The 16,877-nt window shown below is 38.1% G+C and overlaps 3 protein-coding genes across 3 annotated transcripts; 2 read left to right on the forward strand and 1 right to left on the reverse strand.

Moving 5' to 3' along the window:
* Positions 1-1,175: 1,175 nt before the first annotated feature.
* On the forward strand, positions 1,176-6,081 carry LOC111495344 (phosphomethylethanolamine N-methyltransferase). The gene is made up of 12 exons (XM_023145332.1): positions 1,176-1,461; positions 1,557-1,672; positions 2,093-2,230; positions 2,333-2,470; positions 3,128-3,271; positions 4,080-4,190; positions 4,280-4,421; positions 4,835-5,115; positions 5,250-5,411; positions 5,507-5,560; positions 5,647-5,721; positions 5,800-6,081. The coding sequence occupies exons 1-12, from the start codon at positions 1,440-1,442 to the stop codon at positions 5,893-5,895; spliced, it is 1,479 nt and encodes a 492-aa protein (XP_023001100.1). The 5' UTR covers positions 1,176-1,439; the 3' UTR covers positions 5,896-6,081.
* Positions 6,082-6,186: 105 nt separating this feature from the next.
* LOC111495345 (tubulin beta chain-like) lies at positions 6,187-8,407 on the reverse strand. The gene is made up of 3 exons (XM_023145333.1): positions 8,014-8,407; positions 7,154-7,423; positions 6,187-7,067 (listed from the first exon to the last, which is right to left on the reverse strand). Exons 1-3 carry the CDS (start codon positions 8,405-8,407, stop codon positions 6,391-6,393), a joined length of 1,341 nt encoding a protein of 446 aa, XP_023001101.1. The 3' UTR covers positions 6,187-6,390.
* Positions 8,408-11,909: 3,502 nt separating this feature from the next.
* On the forward strand, positions 11,910-15,163 carry LOC111495730 (WUSCHEL-related homeobox 1-like). Its single transcript, XM_023145888.1, has 5 exons — positions 11,910-12,292; positions 12,365-12,688; positions 13,044-13,117; positions 14,528-14,545; positions 14,576-15,163. The coding sequence occupies exons 1-5, from the start codon at positions 12,112-12,114 to the stop codon at positions 14,987-14,989; spliced, it is 1,011 nt and encodes a 336-aa protein (XP_023001656.1). The 5' UTR covers positions 11,910-12,111; the 3' UTR covers positions 14,990-15,163.
* The last annotated feature ends 1,714 nt before the right edge of the window (positions 15,164-16,877 follow it).

Raw genomic sequence — 16,877 nt, forward strand, 5'->3', positions numbered from 1 at the left:
TCGAGCCCGGTCCGTTTAAAATTAAAATTGATATAAAAATATAAAAATATTACTTTCTTGGTAGTTGATGGAGATGGGGCAAGGCAGGAGGCATGTGACTCGAGACAGGAGAGATAATAGCGCCAAAAAAGATGACGTGGCTGTCAGTACATTGTCAGTGTTTGCTGCTGTTTTGATTCTCGAGATTGATGGCTTTTGATTTTTATTTTCTGGTCCCACGTGTGACATCCTCCACGTGCCCACTCACACGTGCCTCTCTCCCACTTACCCCTCCACACTTCTCGTCCAAATCTTTCCCACGATTCCATGGGGTCCACCTCCCACCCAACAGTTTCAGCCTTCAATTTTTAAAATTACCTTTATTTAGCATTTAAACTTAATTTCTAAAAATATTTTTCTTATTGCCAAAATTAATTATCATTCATTATATAATAGTTTTAAATGCCACGTCAGCTTAAAAATAAATAAACTATTCAATTATCCTTTTAAACCATTTTCTTAAAATTCAACGACTAAATAACATATATTTTAAAATTTGAGAAATTAAGGGACTTATTTTCGATTTAAAAGCTGATTTTTTTTCCATAAAAAAAGAAAAAAAAAGTAAAAAGTTGATGACCACACATTGATTCACGAATCTCTCCATCCACTACGCGACAACCAGTTTCTGAGTTATGACGTTGACAAATAAAGCAATTAAATAATAATAATAATAGATGCTCCCATTAATTAAAAGTTTAATAAAATTATATATTAACAAAATAGACAGTATTATAAATTTGGAACTGAAATCAAAGAATAAACAAAAGTGTTGCTAGATCCAATCTTAACTATATAAATTATCAACACGTGACAATCAAATAAAAAACTATATGGGTTTCAATCATTTTTGTCTTATTATATAGTTTGTGGTATGTTTAATTTAATCTGCATTTTTTTAAATAAATATACCAAAATTAATATTTATTATTATGATATAACAAAATTCTTGTAAATTGTAATCACAATTTTAGTAAAGCCCAATATATATTTATATTAAAAAAATATTATTGAATTATAAGGCAAAAATTATAGTGATTTTTTTTTTTTTTTTTTTTTTTTTTTNACGAAAAAAAAAAAAAAAAAAATGTAAGTAAGAATGATAAGTAGGAAATGGTTGAGTGAGGCGGCGAAAATTGCGTTTCACTTGTATATAAAGAGGCCCTCCAAAGTTGGGGAACTCGCTGGCAACAAATTTTCTACGACAACACAGAGGGAGAAGCGCTTACAGTTCCTTCAACATCTTGCTGCATGCAGCAGAGAGGAAGACTAAACAACCGAAGATCCAGGAGCTTTTCCAGATCCCGCCTCGCTGTTGAGGGTTCATAGGCCTTGGAACTTGGTTAAATTTCTCGTCCTCTTCATTCGTACACTTTCTATCTCGGTTCTAATCGGCGGCAATGGCTCCTACTAACAATGGCGGTAAAACTCTCATTTTCTTTGCGTTCTTATTCACACGGTGTTTGTGTTTGTGTTTTGATTTTTCTGACTGGATCGGTTGCTTTTGTGTTTCAAAGTACAAGAGCGCGAGGTGCAGAAGAACTACTGGATGGAGCATACTGCGGATTTGACAGTGGAGGCGATGATGCTTGACTCCCAAGCCTCTGATCTTGATAAAGAAGAGCGACCTGAAGTAATGCTTCTCGATTCATCTCCTTCATTACCATTACCTTCATTTCTTCTGTTTGAATTGATTGTTTGGTTCGATGGTAGATGCTGTTGTTTTGTCTGGTTCTAGATCTGTCTTCTCGCTCTTTGCTTGGTTCCGAATGTTACATTGTAGAATAGAATTTTATATCTTCTTCCAATGTTTAGTACCATAGGTCTTGAAAAATCTCCTTCCCTCTTTCCCGAGCATAATTGAGACCAATTCCAGTTATGAAGCTTTTGGATTCGGTTTCTTCACCAGATCTCAGGATTATATGAGTTGGACTAAGCGACGGAGTTAATTCGTACTTTACGTTTCCCCATTTTTATTTTTAGTTGTGGAAATGCTAGATGTATGTACATCAATGTTCAAGATATGCAGAGTTCTTAACCTGTTCATCTTCAGGTACTTTCCTTGCTTCCTCATTATGATGGCAAAGCTGTATTGGAACTCGGAGCTGGAATAGGCCGTTTTACTGGCGAATTAGCCCTGAAGGCTGGCCATGTTATTGCTCTAGACTTCATAGAGAATGCTATTAAAAAAGTACGGTTAAAAATCCATTTCATATCATGTCAAAACGTGGTTGTTGTTTTATACTTGCATGGAATTCTTTTATATCTTATCATCTTAATGTTCAAACTCTAGAATGAAAGCACCAACAACCACCACAAGAACGTCAAGTTCATATGTGCCGATGTGACATCTCCAGAGCTTAGCATTTCTGATGAATCTATTGATTTGATATTCTCAAATTGGCTGCTCATGTACTTATCTGATAAAGAGGTATTACCTAGCTTTTGGTACTATGGTAGCCACTGGATGCGTACTATATGTGATTAGAGTTTTTAACTTTCCAATTATCAATGACTTATGTATATGTATGGTTTCTGGTTGGTTGTTTGTTCAAAATTGCATTATTTGAAGTTGTTTTCTAATTGAGGACATAAAAATCCGAATCCAATCTCTCCTTCGAAGAAAAATGGTATTAGCTCATTGTCTAGACCGAGGTAGCTGTGACTAATTCTTAGTTGGACCAACTAATGATCTGAACAATATATACATTTTTTCTGTGCTACCGAACATAATCAATTTGGTTTGTTCAATAACACAAATAATTTGGCTAGCACAAAGTATTTCAGATTTCTTTTTGGGTATCCAGATGGCACCAAGAATTTCAGGTTTTCTTTTTTCTTGTAGCTGTTCTACTGCTCCTGACACACGTTTCATAGAATAACAGATCTATTCTATTTATCTACTGCTTTCTTTTGTTATTTGGTGAAATTTCATTCAATTGTTTCCCCTTCAGCTTACATATTTCTTCGATCGGAGATATTGTTCATTAAATCCTTGAGTTTAATTATTTTTGTAATCTTTGTGAGATTAAGCTTGCGTATTATTTATTTTTCTTATTTTAAAAAACTGATGCTGTTATAATCATAGGTGGAGAATTTGGCTACAAGGATGATTAAATGGCTGAAAGTTGGTGGATATGTATTCTTCAGAGAGTCATGTTTTCATCAGTCTGGAGACTCTAAGCGCAAATGCAACCCAACACACTATAGGGAACCCAGATTTTATACAAAGGTCATCTTCGTCTGCTTTTTTATTAGTTTCATTAGTTTTCATTCCTTTGCAACCATGAGTTTTTGTGGCATTAACTATCTGACAATGACTACTAATTCCTCGCTTTTCAACTTCAACAGATCGTTATCATAAAAAAATTATAATAAAATAGCAATAATAGTTGTCTAATTGGTTCCTCTAAACTTTAGAGTTCAACTAATTGGTTCCTAAACTTTAGAGTTCAACTAATTGGTTCCTAAACTTTAGAGTTATGAACGGTCGGAGTTAATTAGACACAAAATTGGAAGTTCAGACATCTATTGAACATTTTTTTTATAACAAACTAGACCTATTAGACACAACCTTCAAAGTTCAAGGACTAAACTTGTGATTAGCCTAAAGTCAATAGATTGTCATCTGATGGTGCTGTGCTGAAATTACAATTGAAAAGAATGATATATAAAGGGCAATTCATTTATGCACTAGTACTGATTACGTAGCTTATAAAGAAAATATTTTTCCAGGCTCAATCTTGAACGTGGTCTTTAGGCACAAAAGACTTCACGAACCTTTTCTGATTCAAAATGGATTTTAATTTTACTACACACATGATTATGTAGTTGTCACTTGAATTGCACGACTTTACATTCTTGCCATTCCTTTTGCTTCTCATAATTGTACAAGACAAGTATGTCTGATGATGTGTGCTAGGTTAATTCCATATTTGGTCTTGCGAGTAAAGTTTTTCCATTTATACTAGACATATGAGTGGTTAGAATATAGAAGATGGCGTTCCCAGCTTGATCCTTTTTTTTTGCATCATTTGCAGATTTTTAAGGAATGCCAAATGCGAGATGAGTGTGGAAACTCCTATGAACTATCCCTTGTAAGCAGCAAATGTATAGGGGCTTATGTTCGTGCTAAGAAGAACCAAAACCAGGTACTTGCTGGTGGAAGTTGGTTTCATTGTTCCTCTTTATGCTTCTTAATGTTTATAACTAACAAAATGCACATTTTGTTATTACGTAGATCTGCTGGATTTGGCAGAAAGTCATTTCACAGGAAGACACACAATTCCAGAGATTCTTAGATAATGTTCAATATAAATGTAATGGGATTCTGCGCTACGAGCGTGTATTTGGTCAAGGTTTTGTCAGTACGGGAGGAATTGGTAAGCCTTTTCTTGTGCCCTGCTGCCGTTGTCTCTCTAAATATTCAATGCCAATGTATTTAGATGTTTTAATATAATTAGGTTAGTACATTGCAATTTGAGTATGTTTTGGGCAATATTTGACCACTAAAGAATCTTGGTTATTTCAAGGTTTATGGATTATGATCTATCAACCTCTATTTGTATAATGTTCCCTGTGTGGAAATATATCATAGTTGGCAAGTGAAATTTGTTTGTTTTGTATGAAAAAAAAATCTTTATGGCAAGTGGAAATATATCATAGTTAGGCTTGTAAATGTACATGGGTTAATCATTGTTTATGACAGCATCTTGTGTGCTTTCCATGAAACTTGACTATTCGTATCCCTACAAACTTCTTGTTATTGATTAAGTTCACCTTTCCGTTTATGTAGAGACCACCAAAGAATTTGTTTCAAAGCTAGACTTGAAGGCTGATCAAAAAGTTTTAGATGTTGGTTGTGGCATTGGGGGAGGTGACTTTTATATGGCAGAGAATTTTGATGTCAAGGTTGTTGGCATCGATCTCTCCATCAATATGATTTCTTTTGCCCTCGAGCGAGCCATTGGACGCAAATGCTCAGTTGAATTTGAGGTTGCTGATTGTACCACAAAAACCTACCCAGATAATACTTTTGATGTGATATACAGTCGGGACACAATATTACACATTCAAGTAAGAAAAATCTCCACCTTCTTTGGGAATCTCATTTTTAAATAATTATCAGCATTCATTTTTTAACCTGTAAAATGATGTTTCAATATGGTAAATCCTGCTATTTATGTCACTCGTCTATTGATCTATTGCAGGATAAACCTGCGCTGTTTAAATCCTTTTACAAGTGGTTGAAGCCAGGAGGTAAGCTTCTTATCAGTGATTATTGCAGAAGTGACGGAACTCCGACAGAAGAGTTTGCTGAGTATATCAAGCAGAGAGGATATGATCTACATGATGTAAAGGCATATGGTCAGGCAAGTTTAACCACATCTCATTCAGCTCTCATATGGTTAGTGTCTCTTGATTTCTTAACATGCATGCTCATTATGCATTTTATATCTTCCAACAGATGCTGAGAGACGCTGGCTTCAATGATGTCGTTGCAGAGGATCGCACTGATCAGGTATTAATGTTTTATTCGTAGATCCATAGTAGTCAAAACTATGCCCTGCTTTCGAATCTAAAATCCTACATGTTTGTGCCATTCAGTTCATACAAGTCTTGGAACGCGAGTTACGTACTATTGAAAAGGAGAAGGAGGAATTCATTCAGGACTTTTCTGCGGTGAGTTTTTCACATTTTTTTCCCAATACTTCGTATTTTGGTGTTCTTCCTCTTATTTGGGATTGAAATTCAATTCAGGAGGACTATAACGATATAGTAGACGGTTGGAAAGCAAAACTTGTCCGAAGCTCGACTGGTGAGCAAAGATGGGGACTCTTCATTGCCAAGAAGTGATTGTTAAATTTATGCTATATTTGTAGTTTGTTGTTTTCGATTTGAAGTCATTTGCAACCGTGAGTAACTAGTTGTTTCTACTGGGATATGGATATCCATCTCCCCTAATTACCTTGTACCTTGTTCATTTGATCCGAACAATTTCCTTTTTGTTTTCGAATAACTAAACAATGTGTTTAGAAACAATTTCTTGTTCGTCCACAAAATGTTCTTGAACGACCACACGACTAAGTTAGCAGTGAAGTAATACTCGTGTACGAGTTATGCCTTCCATTTATAGGAAGTCTAAAATGGAGAAAAGGAACTTTTTACTTCATTGATATGGCTTCCTTAGTGCAGCAACAACTTGGGAACATACACGACACAACACAGATTTGTTTCACATTTGGATTTGAGATTTGCAATCTGCAGCACAACACCATGTTACTACATGACTTTGTACTCACTGACATAACCTCGAACATTGCTGGATCGTCTACGATGACACGAAACAGCTCAATTTTCGGCGTCCCCAGCATCATCATCTCCATAGTCGATGTCTTCATCAGCAGTGGCATCTTGATACTGTTGATACTCAGCAACAAGATCATTCATGTTGCTTTCTGCTTCAGAAAACTCCATCTCATCCATTCCCTCTCCTGTATACCAATGCAAGAAGGCCTTCCTTCTGAACATGGCCGTGAACTGTTCACTCACTCTTCTAAACATCTCCTGTATAGAAGTTGAGTTTCCAACAAAAGTGGAAGCCAATGGGAACCCTTTTGGTGGAATGTCACAAACACTAGATTTCACATTGTTTGGAATCCATTCTACAAAATAAGAAGAGTTTTTGTTCTGCACGTTCATCATCTGCTCGTCCACTTCTTTCGTACTCATTTTACCTCGAAACATGGCAGACGCCGTAAGATATCTACCATGGCGTGGATCCGCGGCACACATCATGTTCTTGGCATCCCACATTTGTTGTGTCAGTTCAGAAACAGTCAGCGTTATGTACTGCTGCGATCCACGAGAGGTCAAAGGTGCAAATCCAACCATGAAAAAGTGAAGCCGTGGGAAAGGGACTAAGTTCACAGCTAGTTTTCGGAGGTCGGAATTCAGCTGGCCAGGGAATCTCAAGCAGCAGGTAACTCCACTCATTGTTGCTGAAATTAGATGGTTCAAGTCCCCGACTGAAAAAAGTAGAACAAACATCAATTTTTTAGAAATTGCAGGTCACAATCAAATGCTTCCATCGCCTAAATTTAAAGGTACTTACAACTTGGAGTAGAGAGCTTGAGGGTCCTAAAACAGATATCATAGAGTGCTTCATTGTCAAGTACCATACATTCATCAGCATTCTCTACCAGCTGATGCACTGAAAGAGTAGCATTATATGGCTCCACAACAGTGTCTGACACCTTTGGAGATGGAAACACTGAGAAAGTCATCATCATTCTATCCGGATATTCTTCCCTAATCTTGGAGATTAGAAGAGTCCCCATTCCAGATCCTGTTCCTCCTCCAAGTGAGTGACACACTTGAAACCCTGAAAGAGTTATATAACTTAGGAATTACGAACCTCACAATAGTCTCGGAAATTTGTCGGTCCATTTTAAATATAACCCTGAAAGGTCTTGGAAATTTGTTCCCTAATTAGCCGATGCGGGACTCCCCACCAACCCTTCTCAACAAATATATATGATTGATTTGGTCGGGTGGTGGATCGAATTCACACTCAACTACGTCATCCAATATTACTCCCGTGAATTGGTTGAGAGAGATAGAAATAGGGAGGGGAGTGGGATATAGGAAGCCTAGTAATTGTGAAAGAAAAAATCCGCCCTGCCATAGCAGGTGGGGTTATTAATGAATCTGTTAGATGAATACCATTCTCCACAATGGTACGATATTGTCCACCTTGAGCATAAGTCTCGTGACTTTGCTTTGGGCTTCCCAAAAGGCCTCGTACTTTATCATCCAACAGAATCCTTCGTTGGTAGTAAGTTAACCGTGTATGGACGCCCCTTAGCCTGGTGCTCATGACGCACTACGAAACCTCCACCGTGCCGGAGTATATACATATATTTACAAATCTATGAATTAAAGGTTAAAGAGAGATGGAGAAATGGTTATTACCCTGAAGAGAATCACAATTCTCAGCCTCTTTCCTGACAACATCGAGCACTGAATCAATAAGTTCTGCACCTTCTGTGTAATGGCCTTTAGCCCAATTGTTGCCGGCGCCGGATTGGCCGAACACGAAGTTGTCTGGTCGGAAAATCTGGCCGTACGGCCCCGTCCTAACGGAGTCCATGGTTCCCGGTTCGAGGTCCATCAGCACCGCCCTCGGCACGTACCTTCCCCCGCTCGCTTCATTGTAATACACACTCGCTCTCTCCAGCTGGAGTTCTGAATGTCCGGCGTAGCGCCCAGTCGGGTCGATCCCATGCTCGTCGCAAACCACTTCCCAGAACTTCGATCCGATTTGGTTCCCGCATTGCCCTCCTTGAATATGCAGAATCTCACGCATAGTCGCTTCGCAGCCGAGGGCAAAACCGGAACCACCACGATCTATTTTCCAACGGCCACGGGCAGTAATGGGACGAGTGGAGGGGTTCGTTATATATAATAACGGCTTTGAATGAATGGACGGTTGCGATTGTCTGGATCCTGTGCCGCTAAAAATGGATGGGAGGGGTGGAGATTCGAGGAGGGAATAATGATCGGACGGTCCAGACATGTCCGTCCGATCTGAGGTAATATAAAAAACCGGCTCCTCCTTGTTCTGCGGTTTATTTAGTGGAAAACACGGTTGCCATTTGTCGGTCCTGCAGGCGCTCTCGCCGGCTGTCAAGGGCTTTCAAGGAAATTCTAAAATTCACTTAATACATAATTACCAAAATGCCCTCAACCCTAAACTCAAAAAACAAATTAGAAAATCATAAAATAATTATATATATATTATAAATATATTAGAACTTTGTTCCCTCTTTTGTCTTTATTCTTAACTTTAACTTTGCTAAAATCCAAACATTATTTTTAATTTTCTGAAAAGACTCGGTACAAATGGTAATAGCATTCCTTACTTAGAAATTCGTGATATTCTCCTTAATTAGCCAATACGAGACTATTCTCCCGACAATTCTCAACAAAATCACCCTCTCAAATATGAGCCAAACCCGTCGTAAAAATCATAACAAACCTCATACGAACAATGCCCGATCCATAGTTTAAGACAATATGCTCGACCGAGATCCAAAGATCAAATCTCTTACCCTAATTGCAGTTCCATTTAAGAACCCCTTGGGATTCATATGCAAACACCTGGGGGAAAGAAATGGTTGGGTAAAGGTACATGCATGCATGATTCTTAATCATTATAGATATGGAAAATTGGGTTTTTATTACATTGTTGGTCCCTGGAAATATATGTCCTTTGTAAATCATGGTAAGCAGAGGAGTAGGAAGAAGTGTTGCATGCATGAGAACCAAATTAGCATCAAAATGGCATCTTTCTTTCTGCTCCTCTTCTCCAAACCCTTTTTTACTCCAAAAACCCTAAACCCTAATAATTATTTACAACTTTAGTCCCTCAAATACTCACTTTTTGCATTTCAGTACCTTGAAACTTAACTTTCAGTTTTTTATTCAATAAACCCTCGTAGTCTGAATTATATCTAAATAGGTCCTTAACTAGTTAAACGATCTTTAGAATTCACGCCGACAAAATTGAAAGTTGTTTAGACTTTAGACTCCGACACGAACTTAAACTCGAATGAATTCAAGTTTTCTTTTTATCTCTGATTCTGGGAGTGTAATAAAATTGAGTAAAAAAGAAACCCAAAAGGTTTAATTTTTTTTGTCTCTCTCTCACACAACCATGCACTGCAATGGCATTAACGAGACATAACTGCATAAAGTGGGGGCGATGTTTTCTGAGACAAGACATCCTCGTTTTTCACTTTTTAATCACCCATTTAACTCACTATTAATTAACTAATTAATTTTATCCTTTTTTGTTAATTAAAGAATTTGGTTTTGTAGGGCTTTGGTGAGTCATTGTAATATTATGTCCTTTCACGAGAGCTTAGATTTAAAGTGAATAAATATCATATTATTGTGGAAGTCGTGAATCATGGGTAGTTTTTAAAAAAATATATATTTTTTTCTTTATAAATTTTCTAATGATTGAGGTATTTTGAAGGTTGACGGCGACCTCGATAACATAAGGTGTGAGTCATCAAATGCTCGAGTAGATGAGGGTACGATTACTACTCTTACCACATTCACATGTTCGGGTGGGAATGTTTGACGAAGAACAAGGTTTCGAACATGATTAGCAAAGCATGTTTTGGAGTTTTCTAGCTATAAGATGATGATTTTATTTTATTTTGGGAAAGATATGAGCTTTTGATTTAATAAATATTGTTGGTGGTTGGGTGGGTGGGTGAATTAATTTTCCAATAAATATTATTTACAAAATTAACATAATAATTGTAGTAAAAAAGGAAAAATAATAATAATAATAATAATTGGGAGACAAAAAGGGAGGTTGGTTACGTATTGGATGATCCAGAGAATTGGAATGTGTTGGTTCATCAGCTGGTGGCTTTGGTTTTTGTTTTGAGTTGATAATATCCATGCATTTACTTACCACTTACCTGCTTTACCATCCAACATATTTCTTCCTCAATAACATTAAAAAGCTGTCGTGTTTTGCTCACAAGTTGACTTCCTTCCTTCCTTCCATCCATGTCTTCTAATGATTCTCCGACCCATTTTGAGCTACCTATTAGGAACAACGACACTCTACAATGGTGTTCGATCATTAAAAAAAACACGAAATGGGTTTGTGTTTGATCCAAAAATCCAATATTTTTGGTGTTTTTTGGTGTTTTCTTTTTATATTATGAATGGATTGGGGGTTGGAGATTGTGATGGTTTGGTATTATCCCTGATATATATTACACACAATGTAATAGACACGACAGATTATAAATACGCAGAGACAGACAGTAGGGTTTTCAGAAACAGCAGTGACTAGCCTTGGTCCTCTACCCAACTATCTTTCTTTTTCTTTTTTTCATTTTCTTCTCCTAGAAATAATTAAACAATTATTATGGGTTTCATTTCAAAATTGGTTCTGTATGGGTCTGTCTTAGAGAGAGAGAGAGAGAGTCATTCCTATCATAATGGCCAATGGACTATTCTCAAGAGAGAGAAGGTAGAAAAAAGGTGCATGGGTTAGCAGGACATGGATTCAGATATTGGACGTCCATTAAATTCAACGTCTTAAAACATGAGAACAAACCCAAACAAAAATAGAAAATGTAACCAATCTATGTGGGACCCTCAATCTATCTGGTTCGAGACCCAATGTCTTTGCTGATACACCGTCTGTTGTCCACTCCCTTTAAGGCTCAACCTTCTTGCTGGAGGTGGTTGGTACATCACCTCATGTCGACCCCCTTTGAGGCTCAACCTCTTTATTAACACATTGTCTGATGTTTGACTCGGATACTATTTGTAATAGTCCAAGCCCATCACTAGCAAATATTTTCTTATTTAGGCTTTCTCTTTCGAGCTTCCCTTCAAAATTTTTAAGACGCATATACTAGGGAAAAGTTTCCACAACAAAGTAGTGAAGGAGGCCAAACACACAACACGTTGTATTTGTAACATATTATCCTTAGGATTCGCCACTTGATTGCCTCAACATTCCGTGCAGCAATATGATCATGTTACTTACTTGTAAGAGTAAACGCAAGTGGGACCGGTACGAGAGAGGTTTGGTGGTGATTGAGGAGAGAGAATGGGGATGGAAGAGGAGGGTAAAAAGGGAATGGAAACGTACAAAAAGACAGGAAAATAAGAGAGAGGAAGAGAGGCAGATTGGATTTAGAATAAGAGTGAAAGGCACGAGACATTAGGAAGACAATTAATGAGAGCAAACCATAAAACAAAAAACACACAAATATTATTGAGTGTGATGAGAAGCTTATGATAACCCTCATCATCGTCACGTCGCTTTTCACTCTCCGCTCCCCAAAACACACTAAAACCAACAACCCTCTCCCCAGAATTCCACGCCTATCCTTTCCTTTCCTTTCCTCTTCCTTCTTCTTCAATGGCGCCTATCTCACTTCCCTCTAAAGCCTCCATTTTTGCACTCCCTTTCACCTCCTCTTCCAAACCCATCAAGGCTTTTTAACACCTCTCCTTCCTTTAACCAATATGTGGATGATGGGTTACAATGACGCCGGAGATTTGAACTTCCCCGCCGATTCCTTCACTCCTCGCCGCCTTAGGCCTCTCCTTCCTCGCCCTCTCTCTTCTCTTTCCTCCACCGCCGCCGTTAATCCTCCTTTCAACCTTATCCACACCAACGATTTCTTCTCCCAATTTCACCACATGGGTATCTTCTAATTCTCTCTCTTTTTCTACTTTTTGTTTCTTCTATTTTTCATGTGTTCATGTGTGGTTGTAGCCACCGTGACTGATCAGACCAAGAGAGAGTTGAACAACGCGCCACCGCCCGTCGTCGTCAGCTCGCGGTGGAACCCTACGCCGGAGCAGTTGAGAGTGCTGGAAGAATTGTATCGGCGGGGGACTCGAACTCCCTCCGCCGATCAAATTCAACATATCACTGCTCAGCTTCGTCGGTATGGTAAGATTGAAGGTAAGAATGTGTTCTATTGGTTTCAGAATCATAAAGCTAGAGAACGCCAGAAACGACGTCGTCAGATGGAATCCGCCATCACCGCCGACCACTCCGCTCGTGAACCCGGAATCCTTGAAAGGAAAGATTCAGGTCCGATCCCCTTACTACCCATCTCTTTGTAATCAACAAAATTCAAAAACATAAATTTACCAAATTTAATCCCTATTTTCATAATTTTTTCTATTTATTTTCACGGAAAATTAGAGCGACAATTCATCGATTCTATTACAATTCATAAGAAAAATATAATATAAAGTGTGAAACCAATTTAAAATTGGATAGCATTTTTACGAATTAAATGAACATCTCTTAACACAATTAGACGGAATATTTTTGGTAGGACAATGATTCCCTTTTTGAATTTTTTTTTGGGTTGTTCTAAACATTCTATTTGTTTGTTGAGATGTAAAGTCGTCGTCTTTTTTGTTTTACCTTTTGTGAACAGGGTCGGGTAGGACAGTGTATGAAGAACAGACCAAAAACTGGGCACCCTCTTCCAACTGCACAACACTTCCGGAGGTCTCTATTTTCTTTCTCTCACCTTCTTTCTTTATTTCCTCTTCCTTTTCCCAATACTATACTAATTGGTTCGAGAGAGGAACCGAACATTTCTTACAAGGGTGTGAAAACCTCTTTCTAACAATCACATTTTAAAACTGTGAAACTAATGACAATATTTGCTAACGATGAGTTTGGGCTCTTACAAATGGTATTAGAGCGAGTCACCAAGTTGTGTGTCAGCGAGGACGCTGGGCCCCTAACGGAGGTGGATCATGAGATACCATATTGCTTATAAGGGTATGAAAACTTCTCTTTAGTAGACGAGTTTTAAAACCGTGAGGTTGACCATATGATACGTTACGGGCCAAAACGGATAATATTTGCTAGTGATGGGATTGGACTATTACAAATGGTATTAGAGCCAATCATCAGGCGGTGTGCCAGCGAAGACGCTGGGTGGACTCTTAAAGGAGGTGGTTCATGAGATACCACATTGCTTATAAGGGTATGGAAACCTCTTTCTAGTACACACGTTTTAAAACTGTGAGACTAACAATGATACGTTACGGGCTAAAGCGGACGATATTTGCTAGCGATGGGATTGGACTATTACAAATGGTATCAGAGCCAATCATCGGGGTGGTGCGCCAACGAGGACACTAGGCCCACAAGGGGATGGATTGTGAGATCTCATATCGGTTAGAGAGGGGAATGAAACATTCCTTATAAGAGCGTGGAAACCTCTCATAACAGACACGTTTTAAAACCGTGAGGCTGACCACGATATGTTAGGGGCCAAAGTGGACAATATTTGCTAGCGATGAGATTGGACTATTACAAATGGTATCAGAGTCAATCATCGGGCTGTGTGCCTGCGAGGACACTGGACCCACAAAGGGGTGGATTGTGAGATCCCACATGGGTTAGAGAAGGGAATGAAGCATTCCTTATAAGAGTGAGGAAACCTCTCCTAATAGACACGTTTTAAAACTGTGAGACTGACCACGATACGTTACGGGCCAAAGCAGACAATATCTGCTAGCGATGGGATTGGGCTATTACAAATGGTATCAAAGCCAATCATCGAGCGATGTGCCAGCGAGGACACTGGGCTTCTAAGCGGGTGGATTGTGAGATCACACGTCGGTTAGAGAAGTAATTCTTACCAAGAATGAGAGAGAGAATAATTAGTGTAGAATAATTTATGGTAATGATTATGAAAACATCCCCATGCATGAGATGATGATGCGTTTTGAAGAAGAGAAGAAGAAAGCGGTTTGTTTGTTGGGAAATGAAAAGCCTCTAAAAAGCTGCATTCCTTCCTTTCTGTCGGCTCTATAGCTGCCTCTTACCAAACTTTGGACATCATTTTGGGCTCCGCGCCTTTCCATACAATGTTTTGGATTTATGCCTTTCTTTTCCACACAGGAATCTGCTCCAATTCAACCACCGTCAAGCCCTTGCACCACATAACATGGATGGATCCAATTCCAAGGCTTTGTTCAAAACGACACCAACAACAACAACAACAACCCACCCTCCTCCTCCTTGCACTTCATGCATTCTCCCCCCACCACCGCTCTCGACGGCGGAGAAGCCCAGCTGATGATGAACACAGCCCCCATCCCCACCACCACCACCGCCACCGCCACAGTTACAACAATAATGCACTCAAAATCTCATTCTAATATTGGAGGCTTTGCACCGAATGGGGTGGAAGAATTGGAGGAATCAGAAGAAGCTGAAACCCTTCAACTTTTTCCTTTGTGCAGTGACTCACGGAATGGTGAGATTAGTGAAGGGAAAAATGGGTTTGAAACAGTGGGAAGTTCAGCTAATATGACTCCACTTCAGTTCTTTGAGTTCCTTCCATTGAAGAACTCTCCTTAATTTGGTTGCTTATTACTCTCATACTCATCAAGGCTAGAGGGTTTAAGTCAAGCTTGTAGTGAATATAGATTTTGTTTGAGCTCCCAACTTTTCTATTTATGAACGTAAAAGTTGATGGGGTTTGTGTTTTGGGATGTTTTATTGATGGATATTGGTAAACACTTTCCTTTGCCATATGGGTTTTCATTTCATGCCCAAAATTTGATTGTATCAATGTTTCTATTTGCTTGTGAATTCAAAATTTTGTAGAAACTCAAACAAGTGAAGATTAATGTTAATCAGAGAGAACGTGATGTTACTGAGAGTTCGAATACAGACTTCCTACTTTACTCTCGTGTTAAATCATCATTCTATATATACAAGAGTTTAAGTTGATGGGCTATAATATACATTTCAGTCGAACCCTTTTCATGTTTAGGATTTTAACTTCAAAGACAACTTTTAACCATGGGAGAGAGATTTCCTCGTTTGTTAAGGTGATGTGAGAGTTTTTTATGGTGAAAAGATTTGTGCATGGGAGGGTTTTCCTCCCCAAAGTAACTTGGCAAACTAGCTCCACCGCTTCGAGAGAAGGGATACCTTCTCATAAAAGGGTCGTAATGACTAGACCCGAGCGACTGTTTACAAAAGAAAACACAGATTTCTGCAAATGACTATATATATCATTATAGCGATTTTACAAACTATAAGAATAATGCACCTTCTCTATTCTTTCTAGGGCTCAATAATTTGGTTTCCTAAAAATGTAATATCATCTTTCCTTTGGGAGGAAAACAAAATTTCTACTTGTGGAATTGGTGTGTAATTTGTTCATTCTTTGAGAAAGGGTTTAAACCCTTTTCTTACCTTCTTTTATCATTTTTTTCATTTATTTTAAATTTGTTAAATTATTAACACATTCATTCATCAATCAAATCGGTTGAACTATGCTCAAATTGTTTTAATCTGGAAGAATATTAATTAAAGAGAAGAGAATTAAAGAGAGGTGGCAGAAAGAAAGAGAGAAGAAGAGAGTGTGGCAGTGGTTTGGGGCCATATTGTTTATAGATTTGTAAGAGAAAAACAGGAGAAAGTGACAAGACTTCAACCTATACCTTCCTTTGGTTCCACATATTATAACAAAGTTTCTCCTTAATTGAGTGAGTTTTGAGCCATCGTTGTATCATCCCCCTTCTTTTTTTTTTTCGTCATCATTGCCTCATCATACGTAAGATTTCGAGAAAGAAGCACTTCTTATAGGAGTGTAAAAACTAAAACCTCTTTCTAGTAGATGTTTTTAAAAATCGTTAGGCTGATGACGATGCACAATGAGTTAAAACGGACAATATCTGCTAATGAAGGATTTTGACGGTTACAAATGGTATTAGAGCTCAACATCAGGCAATATGCTAGCAAGGATGCTGGGCTCCCAAGGGGTGTGAATTGTGAGATCCACATTGGTTGTAGAGGGGAACGTAGCATTTTTTTATAAGGGTGTAAAAATTTCTCCTTAGTATATGCGTTTTAAAACCATGAGACTGACGATGTTACATAATGCGCTAAAGCGGAAAATATTTGGGTGGGGGAGTAGCAATCTTCATGCTTGTTTTTTTTTTTTTAACAAACAATTAAATTTGAAATTAAAAATTGGAAATTAATTAATGGGCCTGATGGGCCTGAGAGGAAATAGATTTAAATAAATAAATTATTGTTGGGCCTGATGGGGCCTGAGAGGAAAAGTCTTGTTGGGCCAGTAGAGAGAGATCATGGTCCAAATCTAAGCTCAAATCCATTGCTTTGCTGAAAAGCTCTAACGAAGCCCATTAACGAAAACTGACTGAATCAGAAGGATTATATATTGTATAATCTTTAAAAATTCTTTCTTTCTATATATATATATATATATATA

The sequence above is a fragment of the Cucurbita maxima genome, unplaced genomic scaffold (genome assembly GCF_002738345.1).
Source record: "Cucurbita maxima cultivar Rimu unplaced genomic scaffold, Cmax_1.0 Cma_Scf00021, whole genome shotgun sequence".
In the NCBI taxonomy this organism is placed as follows: Eukaryota; Viridiplantae; Streptophyta; class Magnoliopsida; order Cucurbitales; family Cucurbitaceae; genus Cucurbita; species Cucurbita maxima.